General features: G+C 51.2%; 1 protein-coding gene across 15 annotated transcripts in view; it reads left to right on the top strand.

Moving 5' to 3' along the window:
* Bcl11b (B cell leukemia/lymphoma 11B) overlaps positions 1 to 25,090 on the top strand; it is a 93,743-nt gene that overhangs the window by 55,537 nt on the left and 13,116 nt on the right. The window contains exon 1 of one of the 15 annotated variants that reach the window (XM_006516115.3): positions 17,326 to 17,590. The exons of the other annotated variants lie outside the window; for them this stretch is intronic. Coding sequence (XP_006516178.1) covers positions 17,344 to 17,590 — 247 coding nt within the window. The 5' untranslated portion in view covers positions 17,326 to 17,343. Of the gene's footprint in view, positions 1 to 17,325; positions 17,591 to 25,090 lie in introns of those variants that run through there. 15 annotated transcript variants of the gene reach the window in all.

Here is a 25,090-nt window from a genome sequence, read left to right as displayed (position 1 = left end):
CATATGACAGGTTCCAGCAAGGCAGGTTATGACTGACTTTGTTGTTTGGCAAATGTATGCGGGGTGAAGGTGTCTCCTGAAGGTGTCTCATCCATGACAACCTGACAGGCCTGCAGCAACCCTGAAGCCGAGGCAGGATGGGATAGCCGGGACCCTGGGCTTGGCTATGTCTGGAAACCTTTTTGTTAATGGCGTTCTTGTGCCCCAGTGGTAAGGCCGACCCTCCCTCTCTCCATCTGGCCAGAGCGAGGCCCTCGCTAAGCTGCTTCTTAGTATTGTCGGGTTCTCTCCAAACCAGAGCAGGGAGGGTCCCCGTCATGGTTGACTTGGGGAGGTAGGCTTCTCCATCCTCAGCTCAAGCTGCTCGGCCTCATTTGGAAGCCTCTTAGACCCGGACAAAGCTGGGCGACGTGCAGGAAGGTGGATGGATGGACTACGAGACCTGGAAATGGTTTCTCCCTGGAGAAGACGTGGACAGTAAGCATGCCTGCCGACAAGAAGTCTAGAAAAGCTGCATGCTTGCCCCAGCAGTTGGGTGTCTAGTCAACCCGCCCTCCGCTGTTGGTGGTTTCAGGCATTCTTTTGGAACAGCGCAACAGCCTTCCTGTTTTTACAGTCCTGGCTTTGTCTCTTTCTTTCTCTTGAAAGGAGCAGGGTGCTGTTATCATGGGGTGTATTTGGGCATGGTAAGCATAGAACATTTGTGTCTGAGTGGCTCCTTGTACCAAGACAGGCATTACTAGGTGATCACACGGTCCCTGACCTGGATAACTCAAGATGAGAAGCAAGCAGTCAGTAGTAATTGATCATCCTGGCCAGGAGTTGAAGCCTGTCTTCTGTACTGGCAGGGCTTTCCTGAATGGAGGGAGAGGCTCATTAGATAATGGCTTCCCTGGTGAGAGCCTGTGTGTGCTGGAGTCAGACTGCCCCCCCTCCCCCCAGCCTTGCGTAGATCATAGAAAGGAAGGTTTTGACCTGAGGTCCCACCTTGGATCAGGCAGCATGGTGGATCAGCCAGTACCACCTTAGGGATCTCATATTTCACAGTGCTAGGGATGTCAGGGTCCCCTCCAGGTGGCTCTTGGCTGCTTCGGAAGTAGGCATTGTCTCATCGAGGCTGTCTTGCCCCAGCCTGGGAACAGGCGGCCAGGCATCTTGCTGAGATGGTGGTCTGGCATAGTGCCTGTTCTTCCCTTGGGGGTCCCACGTGTTCCCGGGTGCTCTGTTGGAATGACATCCAGGGTAGGGCCTATCCTCATACTGGCCTAACCCTGGCTGTGCCTTGTTCTGTCACATGGCCTCTGTGGTCTCTGTGGGTTTCCACCCCAGGGCCATGGCCTGTTCTCCAGTCACCCAAGAATTCTCTGCTGATGTCAGCAGAGGCTGTGTGTCAACAAGGAGTCTTAGGGTCCACTAGGAATGTGAGTTGAGAGAGGGAGAGAGAGGGAGGGAGGGAGGGAGAGAGATGGGGGAGAGAACTGGGAACCTCCTTCTTCCTCTGGTACGTCCATCATTTCGGTTCACCCCTTCTCTTCAGGTCCTGCTGAGGTGAAGGCTACTTCTGTCTTAGAGATGGATAAAAATAGAGGCTTAGAAGGCCACGGCCCTCCCGAGTGGGCCAGCGCTGTAATGCCTGGCCTATTCTCTCTGGCCAGCTTTGCCATACAGTGTCTCCTCTGACAGGGCATATCAGAGTGTCTTCACTCTGCCCTGTGTCCCAGCAGTACCTACAATACCCTTGTCCTTTGGGGGTTTCAGTCCCTGTGTCTGTCCTGGCTGCAGTCTATCTTCTGTGTATGTATGTATGTGGCTGTCTGTGAGTTCATCTTCTGAGGGCCAGGGACCTTGATCTCTGTGTCTCTGACATCAACATTGTTCCTGGGTCACCAAAGGACTGAGTTCTTCCTGCTGGTTGGTGGATAACAAAGAAGCTATTTGATTGGTGCTTTGGGGCTGGGCTTTCAGCCTCTTTGGACAAAGATGGAGGATTGGTGGGGCTCCTCACTGAGGTATATAGGTTCCAGGGGCCAGCTCAGTACCCCACAAGTCTAGGCAGGATGCTGGTGATGGCTTGTGTGGATAAGTACCTGTTCTTTGCTGGGTGTAGCGTCCCATTACCCCTACCTGCTCTTAAAGCTGTGGAGTCGCTGTGGAGGCCAGGACTCTGGCCCTCCATTCTCCAAGCCACTCTTCTGGTAGACTTTACAGCTGGCCCTTTGGAATCCCATCAGCTGTTATTGGATGGCTGAGCTCTGCTCTTTGGCGCTCCTTGTTAAGCCACATGCTGTCCAGCAGGCCCAGGTCCTTGCTCCTGCTTCACCTTGGGAAAGCACCGCTGAGCAGCCCCAGCACACCCCAGGACCTCTCTGATCACCTTATATGGAAGAGTGCTGGGTGCTCTCATGCTTGCACATGCTTCTGCATCATCTCCTGTCCCTGTCTCTCGGGATAAGCCTTGGTGGTAAAGGCCAGTGAGGAGCCGAGTGATGGAGAGCCATCTTTAGAACCTTCTTGCCCAGAAGTAAGAAAGACTCTGGGAGCGATGAGAATGAAGAGTTCAAAGCTCCCCTAATTCTGTGTAGGATTCTGAGTCTAGAAGAATCGGCCAGGCAAAGATTGTGTGGAAGGAAAGAATGAAGGGCCCTTGTCTGGGTGAACTCACATAGTGAGTGTGCTGAGATTTAGCCTGGTATGGGGAGGCCTAAGAGCCGGGGCAGCCATTCTGTTCTGTTCTGTGAATTACTTCTGTAGCCGAGCTGTGGTGGCGCTCACCTTTAATCCCAGCACTTGGGAGGCAGAGGCAGGCGGATTTCTGAGTTTGAGGCCAGCCTGGTCTACAGAGTGAGTTCCAGGACAGCCAGGGCTACACAGAGAAACCCTGTCTTGAAAAACAAACAAACAAACAAACAAACAAACAAACAAACAAACAAACACAAAAGATTTACTTCTGTAATAAGTGGAATAGAAGTTTCATGCTTTATGAAGCATCAAATGATAGGAAAGAATGGGTTAGAAGACATGACAGGGGGAGGGGGATTTGTTGTCAGGCTTCATAACGAGAGTGAGAGGGGAAGGGGCTAGGAGTAGGACCAGAATGTATTATATGTGTGTATGAAATTATTGAAATATAGATTAGTTATTTTAAGAAGGGGAAAGAGGTAGGAGATGGCTCGGTGTTTAAGAGCACTAGTTGCTCTTTCAGAGGACCCGGGTTAGATTCCTAGCACTCACATGGCAACTCACAATCGTCTATAACCCCTGTTCCAGGGGATCCAGTGCCCTCTTCTGGCCTCCACTGGCCCAGAGCACATGCCGTGCTCAGACATACACCCAGGCAAAACACCCGTACCTATAAAATCATAATAGATCTTAAAATGGAAATCAGAGGTTGATAGGGTATGGCTTAGTCAATAAAGTGTTTGTGGCACTGGAACACAGACTTGAGTTCTATCCCCAGGACCTGTGTAAGTATCAGGCCCAGCGAGCAGATCTCTCTTCCCAATGCTGCAGAGCTGGAGACCTGATCATTGGGATGGGTTGACCAGATAGCCTCCTGAACCCGTGCTCCAGCTCCATCGAGAGGCATCACACACACACCACACACACACACACACACCTCTTCCTTGACAGCAGTTGAAATACACCCTGAAGTAGAGGCTGTGGCTCTCTTGACCCACACCTTGAGCCTCCTGCTTCTTTGAGGGGGTGTGGGAATGTCTGGGGGCTGGGGGTTAGTGAGACAACCGATCCTGGGTGTCACTAGCTGAACCCCATTGGCTCAGGTGTCCCTTCCCTAGGTCTCACCCTTTCTGGTGAATGCCAGCAGGCCCTCACTGTCTTCCCTCAGGATCCTCTGTATAGGGCTGCCCTGGCATTTGTCACTGGTGTCTGGGATCTGAGCTGCTCTGGGAGTAGAGGGGAAAGCCGGAGGGCCTGAGGACCAGTGTTTCCTTTGCTTCAGGGGAGTCCGACTGTAGGGCAGGAAGCTGCTGGCCGTCTTCCTTCCTAATTCCCATATTTCCACCTTCCTGCCCTCACTCGATGGCTGGAAGAAGTGCAGCCATGTCCAGCATCCCTGAGAGTTGGCGCCATTCCTCCTAGGGATGGGGAGCCTTGAGCTTGGGGAGCCTACCCAGGAAAGCCAGGCAGGCAGGCAGGAAGGCCTTCACCCCGCTGTTTCTTCTCCCTAGGTGCTGCTATGGCCAGCCCGGCTGTCAGCTGCACTTGACTGAAGTACAGCCATTGGGTGGAACGCAGACTTTAAATGTACAGACCAGTCCAATCTTTTACCATTGCAAAATGACATTCTGTCACGCAAAGCTTTCCCAGGAGTTGCAAACTGAGTTATATGAAAAACCACACTCACAAAAATCTCATGAGTTTGTTTGTTTGTTTGTTTTGTCTTGTTCGTTGTTGGTTTTTTTGTGTGTGTGTTTTGGAGACAGGGTTTCTCTATGTAGCCCTGGCTACACTATGTAGCTAGGGACTCACTATGTAGATCAGGCTGGCCTTGAACTCAGAGATCCATCTGTCTCTGCCTCCCAAGTGCTGGGATTAAAGGCATGCATCGCCATGCCCTGCAGAAGTCTTAGAATACTTTAAGTTCAGAATGCTTTGGGTTGGGTGGCATTCATAACTAACTACCCTTGGTCCTGTGCTGTCCAAGGGCCTTGGGTTGCATATACCTGCTAGAAGTGGGATCCCTAAAGAGAAGGCGACTCAGTCACTGGGGGTCCCAGGAAGTTGGTTGTTAGGGGCTGAGAACCTCCGGACACCCTGCTTTGAAGAACTAGCCCAGGATAAAGCACAGTCACAGCTAGCTTCGTGGCTCCCTGGGCCACCAGCAAGGTCCTTGGAGGCTTTCTGGATTACCTGGGGTCTGCTCTGTCCCTGCCCCAAGAGAAGAAGCTGGGAAGCAATCAGAATGGTACCTGCCTGCAGCGGTCATGTGACCAGGCCCGTGGGCAGGTGATCTGCGGCCTAGCACACCTGTCCCAACGTGCTCTCAACGAGGGCAGAGGCTACAGCACACTGACCACACGCAGTGGGCTTCATCTGGGCTTCGGACCTGGAAACTGTGCTTGTCTTCCGTGGCCGTAGGTGGCTAGGTTTTCGGGGTCCTCACGGCTTTGACATTTTGAATGTGAGATGCTGGCATTCTTCCGTAGTCATCCTCGGGGACCCGTTGAACCTCAGTTCTGTTTAAAGTGTTCCTTTAGGTCTCCGCCTGTGTGTGGCAGAAAAAGAGAAAGCTTCTAGACTCTTGTCAAGTTCTGGGCCTCCCTGGCAGCTAAGGGATTTATTCAACCGTCTGTGGGCTCGGCAGCTGGTGGTGGGTCACTGTGTTATGCTAGCAGAGAGTCCCAGGAGCACTGTGTGGGACTGTGCATTCTATGTGGATGCGCCGAGTTCCGAGGTCCCCCTTTTTTGAGTCTTCCCTCTGGTTAGCCCACCTCACTCACAGCTATTGGGTTTTGCAGACAGGATGAGCTCAGATGTGGCCAGCCAGAGGGGGAGGTGATGGTCACAGGATTTCCAGACTCGCTGCCATCTCCCTTCATTTCAGAACCCCTTACCCTTTCCATCTGTAGAGGTGAGGAACGGGAGGCACTAAGGCTTTCTGGATGCTGCTGACATCCAGGGGTTTGACGTGCTCAAGTAGGATTAGTTACACGGCAGGTAGAGCCTGCTTCCTTCCTTGCCCCATAGCTCTCTATCTTTTCCTATCTCAATGTCTTACAGGTGCCTTGTTTGGGGGGGGGGGTGTTCCCTTTCCTAATGTCCCCCACCCAATTCATTACCCGATCCAAAGATGCAGTCAGCAGGCATTTGTGCAGTAGCCAACATCAAACAAGCACCGGATGAGTGGATGAACTGCTGTGTCAGGGTCTTCTCCTGCATCCCCCAGTGTCCAGGGCAGAGCCGGTGCCTGGGAAACTCTTGCTCAATGAATGCGCCAGCAAAGAACCCATCTTCCCCGCCTTGGTCCTCGGGATTCCAGGGTGCACGCCCTCTTCCATTAACCTCATTGACCCAAACGTTGAGAAAGGAAACCCATGGACGCTGCAGTCTCTTCTCATCCTAGACCCACATTATCAGCTGCCGGAAAGGCATCTGTGAGATGCAGGGAGGTCTCATGCTGGGAGCTTCTCTCTCTGTCGAGGCTGAGCCTGTGCCCTCTAAGGCCGCAGACACAAGAACAGAGCCTGTGGAGACCGGGGAGTGGTTCGTGAGATAAGGCATGGCTGGGCCCAGCCTCATACCGTCCCTGGCCTAGTAGGGGCTTGAAGAGGCTGTCATTTATTCTGTCAGAGTGGCGCAGGCATTGGCCAGTGAGGGTAGAGGTGATCAGGAGTGGGCCCTGCCTGGGAACAGTGCCTCAGGAGCTGCCCTTTCCCTAGAGCCCTTGAGTGGGAGGTGCTGGCTTGCTGGTGCCTTAGAGGCTCTGGCCTGCCTTCTTCCCTAAGCAGAGCCCAGGCCCAACACTGAGACGCAGGCTTGTCATGCCTAGCTCTAGACTTATGGTTGTCAGGCTCAGTTGCCCTGTGCCCATAAGTGTTGATAGACTTGGGTTCCAGTAGCTTAGAGGCAACCTCTCCCTTCTCCTCAGGCCCCTTGAGCTACATGGGCCTGGAAGAGACTGGCCCTTGCCCTTCTGCCTAGTGAACCCCTAGCCTTCCCCTGGTGCCCTCTTAGGCTCTCTTCTAGGATGGAGCTACTTATTGGTGTCTTCCTGGTGCAGGCCTAGGCTTGTCCTCTTCTCTATCCTGAGGTATGTGTTGGGTAGATCTCTAAATTACCACCCATAGCTTTCTCTGATGGAAACTCCGGCAGGTGGTCAGTGGAGACGGGAGACTACTGCCCCTCCTTTCTAGATGAGTTTACCACAGAGGGAAAAATAACAATAGTAGTCTCCCCCCAAGTTCCCTCCTTGATGAAAGGGGATCGATCACAAGGAGGTATGGTTTGTCTCTGTCAGCCAGACCATGGTTGCTGTCCCCTAGGAGAGACACATCTCTGGGTGTGCCTGAGAGTGTTTTCAGAGAGGGTTCAGTTAGGAGGTCAGACCTATCTAGAATTTGGCAGCACTGTTCTGTGGGCTAGGACTTGGGAGTGAATGAAACAGGGGAAAGGTGCTAAGAGCCACACTCATCTCTGCTTCCTGACTGTGATAGCATCATGTTTTTCTACCATGGCGGACTGAATGCCTTTGACCGAGAGCCAAAATAAACTCCTGTAGCTTTACTTCAGTGAGTAAAGGATCTCATGGGAGGCCAAGCAAGGAGCTCTGGGGTGTGTGTGTGTGTGTGTGTGTGTGTGTGTGTGTGTGTGAGAGAGAGAGAGAGAGAGAGAGAGAGGGAGAGAGAGAGAAGAGAGAGAGAGAATATGTGAGGCCACCGCTTCTCCCTGGCACCCGCTGGGGTCCTTTGTCCATGTGTAGGTCCTGGTGGGCAGGGGGCACTGTGCTGTGCCGAGCAGCAGCCTGGATGTCATCAGGAGGTCTGTGGAGAGTCAGAGCCTCACAGTGACGGGGACAGAGACCTCTCCCACCCCACAAAGCACCGTGGAGGAGATGCCAGAGCACAGAGTTCAAGGGAGGGGAGTCCTGAGACCCATCATCAACAGCGATGCTCTTACTTCTGATGCTCATACTTCCGGTGCCTTGAACAGAACGCAGAGGGGAGGGTCCAGCCAGCCACCGGCACCATCTAAAGGCAAACACATTGATCTAGAGCGGTGGTTCTCAACCTGTGGGTCGTGACCTCACCCCCCCAGTCTTATATCAGATATTTACATTATGATTCATAATTACCAAGATTATAGTTATGAAGTAACAACAAAATAATATTATGGTGGTGGTGGTGGGGTCACCACAACATGAGGGACTGTATTAGAAGGTCTCAGCACCAGGAAGATTGAGAAGTCCTATTCTGGGCTAAGAGTAGGTCGCTCATTTCCCAGTGAGCAAATCTATTAGTAACAACCCAGCAGTTTCCAGCTGTGTGTGGTCTTAGGCTCATTACTTCACCCCTCTGAGCCCTAGAGGTTCCTCATCTCTAACTGGGGAAGAGACACCTCATATGGACCATGAGGTAGATAATGGTGATGCTGGTGCATTCTTCAGCTTGTTACCACCAGGCTTGAATCTAGACGGGTGTGTACCTGGGGTTGGGTAGGTTGCTGTTCACTGACCAGTGTGGTCCCCTGGCCGCCTTCTGAGCTAGCCTAGCTCTTGCTTTAGGGTAGAAATCCCTGGCCAGAATTGTTCTCCCCACCCCACCCCCCACCTCCGTTGATATATTGGCACAGACCCCTGGCCACCTACCTGCCCAGGGACTGAGTGTTCTTTGGCGGCCTTATGTTGGGGAACCTGGGGTGGCATACGTCCCTTCTGGTCTGCCTTGTCACAATGTCCTGCCTTCTCCATGCTTACTGAGCCCATGGCCTTGTATGGCCATCTATGGTCTATAGCCCGCGCTTCCCTACTATTTGGGTCACTAGTATTTGGATCAACAGTATGCTCTGCGCACCTGGGAGGCCCCAGACTGGAGGTCAGTGGGCTACACTTTCTGGAAGCTCTATGCTCACTGGCTGGTTAGATCTGCTCTTTGGTAAGCCAACAACAGCTGTACCAGCCTCTTGTTCTAGGCTAGGGACATGTGGCCTTGAGGGCATGGAGGGAGGTTACAGCTTAGGTCTTGGAGCAGGTTTGTAGGGATCTGAGGCTATGGCTGTGACTCTAAACACATGGACAATTGGATACTATTTCATTGCCTTGGCTATACTGGGCCTAAATGGAGGCTTCATCTTCTGTTTTGGGATACAGGCTCAGGCCTTCAGCAAGTGTGAAGACTTACATAGTGTCTACATCTGTGCTTAGGGTCTTGGGTACAGCTCATGTCCCCTGGGTTGGGCAGTAGGTTCTGGTTTTGGGCACTTAGTGGTAGGGAGCACAGGGCTTCTGGGTCCCCTCCAGGTACCCTCCAGGTAATCTGTTGTCTCTTTAGCTCTGACCAGACCTGGCTTTCATTGCCAGGACCAAGGGCTCTTCTCTCGGCTACAGACTCCTACCCACCACTGCTGGATTTCTGCATACTGTTTTTGGTGGGCTCTTGGGTCTTACCATCCACCTGTGCCTTGTGTTAGTAGCAGTACTGTTTAAAAACCAGACAAGAGTCCCTGTCCGTGGTAGAATTCCTTGTCTTCGAAGCCGAGGAATGGAGAAGTCAGGGGGAGCTGTTACACAAGAAATAGACTGTTGTAGCTTGCAATTTGGGGAAGCAGAACTGGCAGGGTTTTTTATTTATTTATTTTTCTTTCCTTCTCAGGCACTTTGTATTATTAAGATACTCTGTCTTATAGGGGATGCTGGATAATTAATCCTGGGGAGAGGTAAAAGTAACAAGCATTGGAAGAATATATTTAAATAATGAAGAAGTTCCTTAGTGTGGACCAGGAAAAGTCCTGTGGGCTTGTACCATGAGTAAGAGAAAGGTCCGTCCGTACGTGCTGAAATGTACTTTCCCTTTCAGAAAATGGAGCAGTGTACACACAGACACATGAATGTGCACACACACACACACACACACACGCACGCACGCACACACACGCACGCACACACACACACACACGCACACACACACACACACGCACACATCACACACACAGACACAGACACACAGACACTCAGACAGACACACAGATACAGACACACACCACACACACAGACACTCAGACAGACACACAGATACAGACACACATATACACAGACACATATATACACATATATGCACGCATGCACATGCACACACAATGCACACACATGACACATAGACAGATACAGATAGGCATACATGTGCAGACACATAGACACACACACAGATACAGACACACATATACACAGACACACATGTACACAGACATGCACACATGCATACACACAGATACAGGCAGACACATTTATACACAGATACAAACAGACACATACAGAGACACACACAGATACAGACACACATATACACACATGCATGCACACACACAGATGACACAGACAGATACATATATACACAGACACAGATACATATATATACACACACACATCTACACAGACAGATACATACACACACACATACACACATACACAGACACACACTCACATGCACATGCGCACACACACAGATACAGACACACACACACACACACACACATACACACACACACACACACACACACACACACGAGCATGTAGCCAGAACCCTGCTAAGTCTTCTCTCTTTTCAGTAGAAAAGAACCAATTATGTCTTGTGGTCGATTTCCAAAACCCACTTTTGATTGTGCGATCCAGTTGCACTGGAGAGCGCTCCAATCAGCCCCTCAGACATGAGAAGGGAGAATAAAACCCCACCAAATATCTGGGCGAGACTCTCAGCGTCGAGATTATTGACAGCAATCATGATTCTGCGGCTGTTGAAACTTCGTCTCTAATTGAACCAGGAAAGGTAAACCCGGATTCAGGGCTCTGCACGCTATAATTGCAATAATTTAATTTAGCTATTTAACCTGTAATTCAGTGGTATTTATTAAGGGGCATGGGAGAAAATGAGGCCATTAGGAGCCAGAGATGAATACATTGAGATGAAAATGAACACTTCTAACTGCCAGTTGACCCTCGGTTTGTAGCAGTTTTTATTAGGCTGGTCACGGTAATTACCAGGACGTGAATCAGGGAGGAAAAGTGAATAATTCAGTAATGAACATTTTTATTCATTATCTCACATTTCCAGGAAGTGGAAAGTATTGGGAAAGCACCAGCCACGCTCTTTCTGTTTGTTTTTCAAAACATGATTGTTTGTGGACAAAGCATTGTTTTGTGACTTGGGAGGCTGAGGGAGGTGTCTGGGCATGTCACTGGGGCTAAGCTTCTGGAATGCGCCCTGTGAGATGGTGCCGTGCCTGGCAGGAACGTGGAGCGACCACCTCCCTCTGGTCCTAGATGGGCGATGTTTTTCCATGGTTAATTTGTGGCACGGTGGGAAATTTCTCCTTCTCTGTTAGGGGAGGCTGGTATCCTTGGGGCCTGGGGTGGGTGTCCTGAGCCATACACAGGAGCTGGAAGCATGTGACAAGGGTACTCAGTCCCGTTGTCTTAGGGATGTTACTTCTAGGACACCATGAAGACTGACCATAGGGACGCAGGGGGACATGCAAACACCTGTGTCATCCCTGTGATTGTGGGAAACTGAAAGGGGGGTAGATTCTCATAGGAAGAGAACAGGGAAAACAGGCCCAGGAAGGAACATTACACACCAATTAAAAATGGCGATACCACAGGCATTTCCAGGGATAGAGGAAGTGCCAAGAGGGACAAGGATGAATTCAGAGTCTGCGACATGACGGTGTAGCTGGTATAGGTCTGAGAAAAAAAATGGCGGCTTCCTGTTCTAACAGCACTCACACTAGTATTTGTTTACATTTTCTCTCTGATCCTTGTCTATAGCTTTTGCACGTCAAGACACACTAGTCCTTTGAGAAACAGAAAACTCAGTGACCCCCCCCCCCATCCCCAAAGTTCCAGTGACTTTTGCTGATGGGAAAAGAAAGTTTCAGGCTGGGCACCCTGTGCCAGCAGCCTGTGCCAAGGCTGTGGTTTCATTAGCTCTTGCCTCCCTCTTCCCAGAAAACCATTCCGCCCTTAGATGTAATGGGATGTGCTCAAGATATCAGTGTCTTGGCTGTGATTGATCGATTCCCAACACAGTTCCACACCCCTGTGTCCTGGGAGGCACCTTCTGCTTACTGGTGTTATTTCGTGCCCTGCTGGGGGCTCCAGATGGGGAGGCAGGACCCTCAGACCCAACCTATCCCAGGGTGGGGGACGTGACTGTCTAGGTGAGGCTGGGTCTCTTCATGCTGCTGGTAAATTGATGACTTCCTATTCTCCTCCACCAAACTGTTCCCCAGCCCCTGGCTGTGGTCACTGACACCCAGATAGATGTGGTAACAATCCTATTCCGTGTGTGGGGCTGGGTGGGGGTGAGAGCGGCTGGGCCTCTCTGTGTTACCAGAAGAAGCTCACTAGATATGCAGGTGATCCTCCCCCCCCCTCCCCCCCGCGAGGTCTTCATTTCCTTCTGGAATGCCCCTCGACACCTCCTGACACACAGAGGGGCTAGAGTCTTGTCACATAAAGAAAAAAAATTACTTTATTTCCAATTTTCCATCTCACACACTCACTCATTTTCTTTATTAGGTGCACTATGGATATTAGAGAGAGAGAAAATGACATTTCTGCCGTGAATTCAAAGCGCGGGCCCCTGCTTTGCATAGTAGCTTATACTGATTGGCAGGAGGGGCCCCTGGGTCTGGAGCCTTCAGGGTGCTGCTTGGTCCATGCTGGGTCCCTGATGCTGTGTGTTCTCTGCCCAGGAACCCATTTCTTCCCACGTAACCGCTCCTCGCTTCTGGTTCTGTCGCCAGTCTTCTGTCTAGACAGTGCCTTAGAGCTCAGTGATTGGGAGCAAAGGCTGGGTTGTTCCTCCTAGGACCCAAGGACCAGGGAGGCAGAAGGGCTGGCCTGTGGCTTCTTCTGGCTCTGGTTTGGGGGGGGGGGGTCTCAGTTCTTGCAACTGTGAACAACGCAACAGTAAATCCTCAGCATAAGAGAGACATTTGAATGAAGTGCCCAGCACACAGTGAGTTCTTTTTCTATCTACAACTTCTAGCCTAGGCTTCAATAGCACCACAGTTAGTATGGTAGGATCTGTTCTCTAAGGGGTGGGGACTGAACACCTCCAAAACACCCGGCAAGTGAGGTACCAAAGTAGGTGTCTCGTCTCCTCCATCCAGAGAAGCCTCGTGATCTTTTAGAGTTGCAGGTGTGCACTCTGGCCATCTTCAGGGCTCAGTTTCACTTGTAAGAACCTCGGGACCTCGTCATATCGTCCCATTTCACCAGACACCCACATACACTCTGACAAGGCGGACATTTCCCTAGGGTGCTTCAGACTTCCAGAGACCTTGAGGGTGGACACTCTCCTGTTGCCTTAGCTTCCGGGGCCGGGCATGGTCAGGAAAGGAGGCTAGGGGGTTAGCTGACAATGTCCTGACACTGCAAGCTCTCTGGGAGCCAGCTTTGGGTGATGATGGAGGACAGGTTGCTGCCGGTTGCAGAGTGGGTCAGCCCACCTGGTGCGTACCGACGGGGAGTAGGGTGGGTGGGAGGGGGGGGTCAGGGTGTTTAAATGCTGTCCCCATCTCCTTTGTGAGATCTGGAAAAGATATTTGCAGCCAGTAGGCACAGTGCAAAGAAGGCGACCATCCTCCTTTGCCTGTGTAGAGGAACTTGGGAACCTTTCTTTCCCCTGGTTGCCTGGTTACAAGATCATCTGTCACGTGTTCCTGGAGAAGGGTGCTTGGCTGGGGAGATGTGGCAGGCGGTGTGTGTGTGGGGGGGGGGGTGGCGGGGGAGGCGCCGGGAGATAGTGTCTGCTGTGGGAATCAATGGGCACCTTCGATCATATCACAATCCCATTCCTATTACACCGGACAGCCCCACTGCCCAGCTGCCCTCTCAAAGCCTCGGACCGCTGGGGCTTTTTTGATGCATGAATGAAGACTGGGAAGTGGGCCAGGACTTGGCTCCTGGGCTTCTTCATCATTTATTAGCTCCTAGTTTTAATTGTTTCTCGACTTCTTTCCAGATATTTATCTAGGAGAAATTGTCAGACCTTGCCGCGTGGTGCGGACACGCAGGGCAGGGCGGGTACTGACTGCAGAATCTGAACAGCCTCTCTGATGAGTCCGGCTGGAATTGCTTGGGTACCTACTGTGTGCTATGTGCAGTCTCCTGCCCATGAAAGACTAGTCTTCCTGGGGGTGCAGACAAAGGAATAGTATTTGGGTTGTGTTTTGAGTGTGCCTGTGGCAGAGCTCCTGGGACGGAGGTGAACTCTGATCCCTGAAAGGTCGCCTTATGTCCTGGGGCTTTGCACTCTCAGACTGGAATCTAAAGTGGTTGAACCTTACACGAGGTTGCTAAAGGCGCTTGGAACTGCTCAGCAACCCTCAGGTGGGGGCAGAGCACTGAGGGTGTTGAGCTCACAGAAGTGTCCTGGGGTGGAGTAGGACCAGGTGAGGATGCTGGGAGTGCCTTCTTCCTCTGAGCTCTAGCAGCAGTGGGAGAGAGAAGTATAATGGAGAATACCACAGAGGAAGCCAGGGGGACTTTGGGGGAGGAGCCATTGAAGGGGGAGGAGCCATTGAAGACCTTTTCCCTTCTTTCTATGAACTAAGCTGTGTGTGGGTCAGAGTGGACGCTGTTGGTGCTTACGGTTGTTTTGCTGAGCAGGACTCAGGTGTAAGTCGGGGAGCCCAGGCTGGCTCACTCAGCACACGTCGGAGGACATCTGCCCTTGCTTTGGCAGACAGAGAACTCTTTTCAATGGAGGAGCAGGGTTCTAGGGCCTGAGACTTAGATCGGCCACCTTGGAAGTCATTTTGCATTAGGTAGTGTCAATTTCTCCTTCTGCGCTCTCCAGGGAGAGATTCTGAGCCACGGCCAGCTAGAGTGGGAAGGGCGGGCTCCGTTCCACTAGAAACCCTGTCAATGGTGTTCGTTAAGTAAGCCTCACTCTTGTGCTTTGGCTCCACTGCACCCCTTGGGAGCCATGGTAGATGGAATTGCCATGTGAGCATGGTGAGGTGCCTCATCTTCATGACTGGCTGTTAGCTTCCTCCATGGGCTATTGCCATGGAAGGTAGCATGCCCCTTGGTTAAAAGGCTGGCTCGTGAGTACATCCTCCATGCCTGGACCTGGCTGCCTCCATCCCTTCCTCTAGGACTAGCTCCCAGAAACCCTTTGAGTCTCTCTATCTCCCCCTCCCCAACCTCCAAGGCTCCTTTATAGATAAGGAATTTCACAACCAGGGGCAGACTAAGATGTTAGGTGGGTTGCCCAGGTCACTGAGCTGTGGTATCAAATTCTTTACAGGTCACATGGGCTGGGGTTCTAAGAGGCTCAGAGAGCAGAAATAGTGTGATGATGTACTGACCACACCCCAGGCCCCTTCCTGGTGCCACTGTCTCGGGTCTGTCCTACCATACCAGCACAGGGAAACTAGAGAGTCAAGCTTACAACTAGCCTTAGGCTGAGCCTATGTGGAGGGGAGACAGATCTATGCTAGCAGTGGGCTCTAGAGACCTGTGTGCGCCCCACTGTCTCCTCCACAACAAGTTGGACGCTTGTTTCGACTGTCCTGGGCTTGACCGCAGTCATTCACTTTACATCAGTGGAAGGGAAGTCTTTTTACAGTGTGTAAGTGCACTGGGGGGAGGTCGCCCCTTTGCTTCTTTTCCACCGTGTTTGAGAGGACCACAGAGCTCCAGATGCATTATGGGTCAGGCCTATGCTCAGCTCCCCCAAAAACCCCCGTCTTTTGAGTACGGTCAGATTCCCAGGTTGCTTTGGGGCCTTGTGGATGGGCAGAGACCATCCTGCACTCTGGGGCCTGAAGTTGTATCGACCCACATCAGGACCAACGAACTGGATGCATCTGGGGGGGCATGAAAAAAGATTTGTTTTTGTTTTTGTTTTTGTTTTCGAGACAGGGTTTCTCTGTGTAGCCCTGGCTGTCCTGGAACTCACTTTGTAGACCAGGCTGGCCTCAAACTCAGAAATCTGCCCGCCTCTGCCTCCAGAGTGCTGGGATTAAAGGCGTGTGCCACCATGCTCGGCATGAAGAAAAATTTGGAGTGATGGGGGAGAGGGGGAGAATGGAAGGGAGATGACTTGCCCACTGGCTTCTCGGATAGTCAGCTCAAATCCAGTCTGGCTTGGGAGACAGAGCTCTTCTGGAATTTGCACTCAAATTATTTAAAAGAATATCATCACCAGGAGTGAACTTGGGATGCTAGCAATTAAGCACTTCTCCTGTGGCCTGGCACTTCTGCTAGCAGTGGGCTCTAAGACCTGTGTGCGCCCCATTGTCCTCTCCACACTGGACGCTTGTTCTGATTGTCCTGGGCTTGGCCACAGTCTTCCACTTTACATCTGTGGACGGGAAGTATTTTTACAGCGTGTAAGTGCATTGGGGGAGGTCGCCCCTCTGCTGCCGGAACCTGAGTTCCAGGCGCATTGTGCCAAGCGGTGGTTATTATTTCCCCCAGAATAATGTCCTTTTTTTTCCCTCTCTTGCTTTTAACGTCCTGCCCTTGGCATCTGTTCCAGGCATTGTGGACGAACGGAGACTGTGTTCTGACAATGGGTTAAAGCAAGCTCTTATTGAAAAGCATTCTCTACTTAATTACGTTTCCTTCTTCTGGAAGCTATTTTAATTTTTTTTTTATAATCACATGTTAATTGTGTATTAGCGGGGCCTTTCTGATTAGTTGAAAACATAATGAAACCTTTGTAAACAACACAGAGAGAGAAAGAAAAGGGAATGTGTGAAACAGAGCGGGTAGTGACGAGCCAGCTCCAAGAGGCCCAAAGAGCGACATTTCTTGATGCGGCAGAGGGATGGAAATTGTACCTGCAAGTCTTGCTTTGAATTTGCAAGTCTCCCAGTTGCAGGGCCAAGTGGGACAAACAGGCCAGTGGTGGAGAGAGAGGTTCACAGAGTTTGCCCACCAGGAGTTGTGAGATGGGACCCGGTAGTCCTGCCCCACTGGTCTGCATCTACTCACACATTCGTTAATTCACCGCTGAACCATTCTCGCGGCCAATCACAATTTTACTCTGGTTCCCTCCCTCCTTCCCTCATTCATTCATTCATTCATTCATTCATTCACTCCATGATAGTCTTAGAGCAGGAGCTGTGTCTACAGAACATTGACCGGATGCAACCCCTCACATGCCTTTTCTGCCGTCTTCCTTACATCTTCAGTACAGGTATTAGTTGCGTTGTGGCTGAGGAGACTAGAGCTCACTCATTCAGATTCAGCTAAGGAAAGGAAGCAAGTGAGCCAGGTCTGTTCCCCGCCCCCCACAAGTGATTGGGGATCCTGGCATCTGTTGGGATGGCATGATGCTCTAAGGAGTCAGTGAGTGAGTGTGTGTGTGTGTGTGAGTGTGTGAGTGTGTGTGTGTGTGTGTGTGTGTGTGTGTCAGGACGGAGATGAGAGTTAGCCTGTGGCTGTCATCAGAAAGTTTGCTGGTATTGTTTTGTTTTCCACTTTTAATGGGAGCCTTGTTTCTGGACAGAAGGCCTGAATCTAAGTCCCTGTTGTGGCAAGCCGGCCCCAGAGCCCTGCTCTGTTCTCTATTTAAAGGGCTGGGCTCACCAGGTTTTTTTTTTTTGCAGTTCCCAGGCTGTTATTAGGGAAGCGTGGCTGGGGCGCTTCAAATGAAAGTGCTACTGTGTGTGCGAGCCAGGTTCACCGTGCGCACTCCAAGGAAATGCTGCCAAGACAGTCTTATGAACAGGCGCCAAGCAAAACACGCGTGCTCCGTCCAGAGGAGCCAGCTCACTTCTGCAAATAGAGGAAAAATTGACTTTCTGATTTGGAGTGTTTTTACAACTAAGAAGAATCACTTCAGTGATTGTTCTAAAAATAGCCCGGCAGCAGCACACTCTGGAAGGCCCCGGGATGGTGAGCGTCCTTTAATTGTGCCTTTTATGTAATCTCTCTAGATCATTTTTTTTTTCTTTTTAAATCACTTATGCTTGCGTGGTCATCCCCCCCACCTCCCCGTATGTAACTCGGAGATGCGAGAGTGGTCTACACAGCAGAAACCGTATTTTTATCTTTTCGGCTTCAGGAAGTGTATTTGGGTTTTCGTCTCCTGCGGCAGCCGCTGCATGGCTCGCAGCTGAGCTGCCAAATCTAGGGCAGCTCCACCGCCCTGCCCTGGTGGTGGCCCAGCTCTGAAGGGAGGCGTCCCTCACACATGGGTGTGCTTGGTGGCAGTGTCACTGACGCCGGGTCAGGATCTCGGCCTGCTTTTGCTGTTCAAGCTGCAGGCACCTTTCCAAAGCACGGAGGCTTCAAGGTTGCCATCAGCCCTGAGCTTGGCCACCCAAGGGGAGATGATGCAGCCTCCTGTGCATGCGCTGTCTTCCCCTGCTGCCCCTCGGAACCTCTCCTTCCCTTCTCTCTCCTCACCTCTGCCTTCATTTTTCTACGTCACTCTGTTCCGTTACATGTGGGAGCCAGTATGGAAGCTGAAGAGTCCAGTGCAGGACTCCTCGTCCACCGGGCTGCATACCTGGGGCTGGGTCACTCTACGTGTGTGGGAGGAATGACCTGTCCACCATGGCCTCCCTGGCCTTTGCCTAAGAGATGCCTGAAGCCCCCTTCACTTCCTTGTGGGCATGACAATCAAAATGTCTCCAGATTAATGCTGGGGGGGGGGTCTGTGAAATTGAACACTGGTGGTCTAGCCTGTCTTCCAAGAGTAGACAAGACTGATTTCTACTGCCAAATTTTACATCCAGAGCATATTTTAACATATAATATGATTGACCCTGGCTTAAGGGTGACCTTGATGTGTCCCACACAGGCATCAGGGTTCTCAGGTGGCAAGCTGGCTGTCACAGGCATCACCTATGAACTTGTGTGGTCAGGAGGCCAGGAGTTTATAATCAAGTTGGGTTTCTCTGCCATCTTCCCATTCTAAGCCCCTAAGACAATGCTGGGAGAATTGGTTCTCTTTCTTTTTTAGCCAGGGCAAGACAAAGTCTCTCTAAAACAGGCCACCCTAGAACTTACTATGTAGCCCAAGCTACCCTTTAATTCACAATAGCCCTCCTGCCTCCCAGGTGTTGGGATGACAGTTAGAAGCCAGTTTTCTTGATGAGTAGACTTTGTAGGACTGTAGATTGTCCTCTGGAACTTGCTTGGTTCCCTCTTTCCCCACTTCCTTTTCCTCCTCTCCCTCCTTCCTTGGATACACCCCTTCCCCCCCCCCACCCCCCTTTGCCTGGGAGCAGACTTGGCCTGCTCCCAGGCAAAGCCTGTTCTAATGACCCATACAGTAACCACCTCTAAGAATCATGTTCTGTCTTTAAATTGATTCATCACTGTGAGGTTGGATAGGGCCAGGTGTCAGGTGTCACCGCCTCCCTCTGGGGGCTCATCTTCAAGAAATCTAGAATTGGGTGGTCAATGGGTTTTGTGCCCAGCTTCTTTGGAATACCATGTGACTACTCAAGAGTGATTTCCTAGTCCTAGCCAAAACTCTGGCTTCCACTGGCTGCTCTCAGCCAGCTGGTCAGCCAGCCAGCCTGAGGGTATGTAGACATGTGGAATCCACCGGACCCCACATGCCCCAGGGTCTGGGCTTTATGGTTTCCGGTTCTCTGATACAGCATCCAGGTCCAGGGACCTTCTGGCCTCAGATCTATGGTTCCAGGCTGTGATTCCACAGCCCCGCCCCTTCCAACCTCCTTTGTCACCGGGCCAGCCCTCCTGGCTGCCCGTGTACATTTACTCCTATTCTAGGGTGATGGACAGGGTGCTGGGTGGACCAGTGGGCACAGCTGGTGTGGGTTACAGGCCATGACTGGACATAGATGCTAAGCTACCCAGCAACCGTACTGGGGCTGTTAGTGGTTGGAGGAGGATATGTTGTAAGAATGGCTGTGATCACTGTGTGAGATTAATTTCTTTCCTTGTTAGTGCCCGAGTTTGTGTGTGTGTGTTCTTGTGTCCGTGTCCGTGTGTGTGTGTCTGTGGGTGGGAGGTGTCACTCCCACATCCCTTGGTTGGTTTTTTTTTTTTTTTTTTTTTTATGTGAGCGTGCACTTAACTTCTGTCTTCCATGGTGGCGATGTTGGCCCGCATCCGAGCCCTCTGATTTTCTAACGGCTCATCTGGGCCATCGGAAACTCCAGTGCTGTCGGGCTGTGCCTGGTGAGGATGACCACAGCCCGGCTGCCGGCAGAGGGCTGGAGGAAGCTTGGCACGGAGGCAGAGGGAAAGCTGTGCAGAAGAGCCGCAGGTTTTTCATATGGAAATGTGAAATAATGGGGTGATTAAATAGAGCTGTATATTAAAGTACATCTGACATCAGAATTACCATAATGTGCTGTAGCCTTAGGCTGACTACTTTATTTGCCATCTGCGTCGGCCCAAAATCCCCCGGGGAAGCGCTAAAATATTCTGAATAAACTCAGCTCCAGTTCTTATTGAGAGTAAAATACCATTTGTGGCACGTCGTATTGATTCGTCTTAATTGTGGTGCAAAAAAAGAGCAGTCACCGGCTTGATGACTTTTGTGCTTGGTGACAAGCTGGCTAGAGTTACTCCTTACACTGTAGTTGGTTAACCTGGGTCGACTGGCAGCCAGGACCAGGTGGGCACCTGGACTGCTGCAGAGAGTCACAACGCCACCCCTGTCCCCGCCCCAGGCTGTGGGCACAGCTGGGGCTCTCTGCCAACCCCTCCTGGGGGAAGGGAATATGGCGGAAGTGGGGGGGAGAGGAAATTCATCCAGTCCTCTGAACCTCCTTCTCACACCCAGCCTGTCATCTCCTGAGCCACACAGCAGCACCGGCACCAGCTCTGAGAGGAGCCGTGCGCCTCAGCTTCCATCTGGGGGTTAGACACACTGCATACCGAAGGAAGCAGAACTGGAGAGGAGGGGGGCGGGCACCTACCCAGGCAAAGCCAAGTCTAGCTGGTCCCTGCTCAGTGGCTGTGGAATGTGGCGTTTACCTCAGCCCTTGGGAGAGGGGGGAGAGCGGGTGGCAGTGCTTACAAAATGCATTGAAGATAAAAAGAGTCATTGCAGGGGGCTTGTGGGGGAGCACTCTGTGATCCACACCGTGCCCCCCCATTCACAAGGTCCAGTTTTTACCCTATAATTGCCTATCATTATACACAATTTAAATATTCAAACATTCTCCACAAACCCTGGGCTAGCATGTTTTTATTACAAATTCAGAACAAGGGAATAACCTTTAACTTCAGAGACAAATGAGACAAATTTACAAGTGCGTATCTGCTGTTTTCTCGCGCTTTATCAATCCCCGTGGACCGGAGCACTTTCGCTATAACACCACTCAGAACAATATACATATATTACGACTTGTTTGTAGTGTGTCGGTAATGAGTCCCCTCTGCATTAGCTAACCTATATAACTCGGCGTTGAGGCTCTCCATAACGCCAATTATCTCCTCACAGCTAAACGTACACTCCATTAAAACGAGATTTACTGCCCTGGCCATACTTCTTGGGGTAGAAAGTGGAGATTTTTGTGGGTTTAAGGAAAGGAAGGAAGGATGGAGAGTTTCCTGGGAAGGAAGCCATGACACATAAGAACATCCTGTGTCTCCTAGAAGGATAGAAAGCCGCATGGGGTGAGGTTCACTTGCCGTGTGAGAGAACGGGGTGCAGACGTGGAGGCTCCCACACACCTACAGGGCTGTCCCTGCCTTTTCCATTCGCTTCCTGAGTTCACTACATTTTGGCCACTAAATGATGAGTATGATTTATCTGTTTCTGGCACATTCTCGAAACCCACGCCGGGTCGGGGTGGCACGGAACGACACAGCCACTCTGGTGAGTTTGTCCATCAGCACCTCAGATCTCCCAGGAGGGGCCTGGGGAGACGGCACAGTTGGTAGAGCTCTTGCTCACAAGCCTGAGGACCTGCCGTTGATTTCTAGAACCTATGTTAAAAAACAAAAAACAAACAAACAAACAAAAAACAAAACCAAAAAATGCCAGGCACGGTGGCATGAACCTGTGATCTCAGGGCTGAGGAGATCGAGACAGGTGGTCCCTGGAGTGCTCTGGTGAGCCACTTGGGCCTGTTCGGTAAAATCTAGGCCAGTGAGAGGCCCTGTCTCCAAAGGAAACAACCTGAATCCAAGATGGCTGGCTCCCGAGGAACCATCATGGCTCGTCCTCTGGCCTCTGCACTGACAGACTTTGAGTACCTCACTACACACTTGCACCTGCTTATACAAGAACGTGTGTGCATACCCCCACACGCATGAAGAAAAGCCCACTGGAGACATGTGGTTCAGAGAGGCCTGCGACACGCAGGTTGCCCGGGGTCTGACTATGTAGAAACCTTAGGTGATCTTCCATGAATGTGAAGGTTTCGTGGGAGGCCAGGGTTCTGAGGGTGACCAACTGTAGTTGTAGACACTCCGGGGGAACCGTCGTCATTTGTAAGATCACCTGTGCCCTTTGCCCTGTCCTCCCCCACTCTCTGTGACAAACCCCTCTGTTCTCACCCTCCTCGGATCAGCCCCTCGGTCAGCAATTTCTCTTTGTTTCGGGGCTGGGTGGCTGTTTCTCCCAGCCTGACCTTGCACACCTGGTCTGACCACAAAATTGAACGGTTGAAAGAAGGCTGTGTTGGGACCCATGGGGCGCATGGCGTCTGCACCCGAACTTCTCTTTCACTTTGCTTAGACCACCCTGGCCCTGAAGCTGTGGGTTCACAGTTCTCAGCTGTCAAATGAGAGGCTTGTTGCCATAACCAACCTGCTTGAGAGGCGGATAGAGGGCTACCTCCTACGTTACAGGCCTTCACGGATTGGTGTTTGTTTTTATTGTGCTTTTGACATTTGTGAAATTGTTGGTGGTGGTGGTGGTGGCAGATCATCCAGTTGGAAACTCCATGGATTTTCTTTACCTGCATCCTTTGCTGTAGTGAGATTTTTGCTAGACAAATCAGTTCTTGTCTTGAATGGGCTTGAAATTCTTTTTCTTTTTCTTTTTCTTTCTTTATTTTTGTAGAAATTGGAATTTGTTTTATATTCAGCTAAGTTATTTTCTTTAACACACATTTTCTGTCCTTCCCCAGACAGGCTCCAAACCTGTTTTCAAGTTCCGCCTCCAGGGTTTCCCCTCTGCATTGAGGGTCCCATCTCCATGCGTTGGACTCCTTTCTTCTACCAGCCTGTCCTTGCTTTCCTTCCTAAAGTCAGCATTAGGGTGTTCTCAGAGGGCCTTCCCTAGGGCTCCCAAGTTGCTAGGACTCACCTTTCTTATGGACTCGATACTTGAACCCTCGCTGGAAATCACGTAATCACCGATGTCTTGCTGACTGTGGTTCCGTGAAAGCAGCCCTTCTCCTGCTCCATGGCCCTGGCTCACAGTGCTTCATCAGTCTCTGCAGTGTAGAGAGCGAGGCAGGTGGCCACACAAGGATAAAGGGTACTGGGAAGTTGCTGCGAGCATTTGCGTGAAGGAACAGTTTTCCTTCCCAGACATGGTGTGACCTTGGAGACAGAACTCCTGGGAACAGACCGATTCTTAATGTTCAGCATTTAGTTTAGTTCGGGAGGCAGAGTGGGTGGGCAGGGCCAGCCCTCCACCCAAGGCTCTGGAATGCAAAGCTGGATTCTGTGGGGTGGCTGTGGCATCTTCTGCATGCCTCTCCCACAGCAGGCAGAGCTGTGTCTTCCATCATGGCTACCTGCCCTGCATCTAGGTGCGTTCAGAAAGTCTCCCTTGCAGGCGGCCTGCCTCTGCCTTGCTGGACTCTGTCTCTCTCCTCACCTCAGCACCTCTGGTTCTTTCATGTTTGGCTTGACTACAGCCTCTAGACCCACCCCTAATCTTTCTGCTTCTTCCCTTGGTATTTCTGAAGTCCACTTAGTCAATTTGGGTCAGCCTGACAGTATTCTGGGTCTAATGCTTAACTGGACACCATGTGCATACCCCAGACTGTGAGCTCCTGGAGGTGAGGGAAGCAAGAGTCACTGACATTTCCAGTAAGATGTGTCTGTTTAGGGGACTATGGCAATTGGTTTGCCACTGTGGTGAAGGCGGTAAGCACAGAGCTTTTTCTCCCAGGGCGAGTTAACACTTGGTGGATGAAACCACGTGGTCACCTATGTGGCACAGGTCCCACACAAGGAAAGAGAATAATATTTTCTCAAAATTATATCTGCTTCACCATTTCCTACACTTGAACCTGACTACTTGGCTTCTCTGATTGTCCGGCTCTCTGGTGTTGACAGGGGCAGGTGGGAAGATTATGCATTGCCTGGTCCGAGCCCCTTTTAGGGCCAGTGAGAGTCAACACTTCTTTTGTGACAGGGGTCGCCAGCTGTGAGTAACGACGCGAAGTGAGCCAGATCGGGCCCGGTCTGAATGTGAATCCCAGGTTTTCCAGTCAGCAGGCTGTGGGGATTGTGGGCCCTACTCACCTGTGATGAGATTTGATTTCCTTTTTCCTAAGAAGTCTGAAAAGACTCCTCCTCGCGTGTGGTTCAGATATAAAAAGACCAAGGTCAGAGAATGGTGATCCAGCCTGGTGTCCATCATTAAAAGGGCCTGACAGCATGTGGAAGCTCAGGCAGGGAGGAAACAGGGATTCCATGAAACCTGGTGGTGGCACTTTCTGTGACACATACCATGGGGAAACACACAGAACATGTTGGCAGGGTGTATGTTTTCTGTGTCTCCCGAGTCACCTGCTGTGCACTCAGGAAGTAGAAGATAGGGGACCCCATCTTGGGCAATTTACCACAACAAACAACCCAGGAAGGCCTCCCCCTTCCTAATGAGAAGTCCATGCTTTCTTGCTGTCCAGCAACTTGACTGCAGTGTCAAGTCTGAAGGGAACAGAAGTGTCTGCTTGCAAAAGCTAAGGAAACGCCCCAGACTAGATTGAACTGCAGGACCACAGGACAGAGACGTTAAAGCATACCCATGATTCTCACTGCCATGGGGCCTGCAGTCCTAGTACTTGACAAGATAAGCTTGGAATCCAGCCACAAGATGGAGTCTGAACAGTCAGTCTGGCCTGCAATACGTCTAATCTCTTCTGTAGATGGTCAGGGTGAGCAGTTATGGGTGTGTAGGACAGAAGTCGGTGTAATGCAGACTCTAATCCTTAATGCGGCTAAGCCCTTGGATCTTCAGTCAGGACTCTAAATTTTCCCTCAGCACCGTTCATACAACTGTCTCTCTCTCTCTCTGTGTGTGTGTGTATGTGTGTGTGTGTGTGTGTGTGTGTGAGAGAGAGAGAGAGAGAGAGAGAGAGAGAGAGAGAGAGAGTATGCATGTGTGTGTGTTCGTGTGCATGTGCGTGCGCTAAATCATTAAGAGGTGACCTGTAGCCCCTGGACTGTGAGCTGCCGGAGGAGCATGAAGCATGTAGGGTACCCAGGCAGTGAGATAAA

This window comes from Mus musculus, chromosome 12, assembly GCF_000001635.26.
Source record: "Mus musculus strain C57BL/6J chromosome 12, GRCm38.p6 C57BL/6J".
NCBI lineage: Eukaryota > Metazoa > Chordata > Mammalia > Rodentia > Muridae > Mus > Mus musculus.
This window is presented reverse-complemented; position numbering and strand designations above follow the sequence as displayed.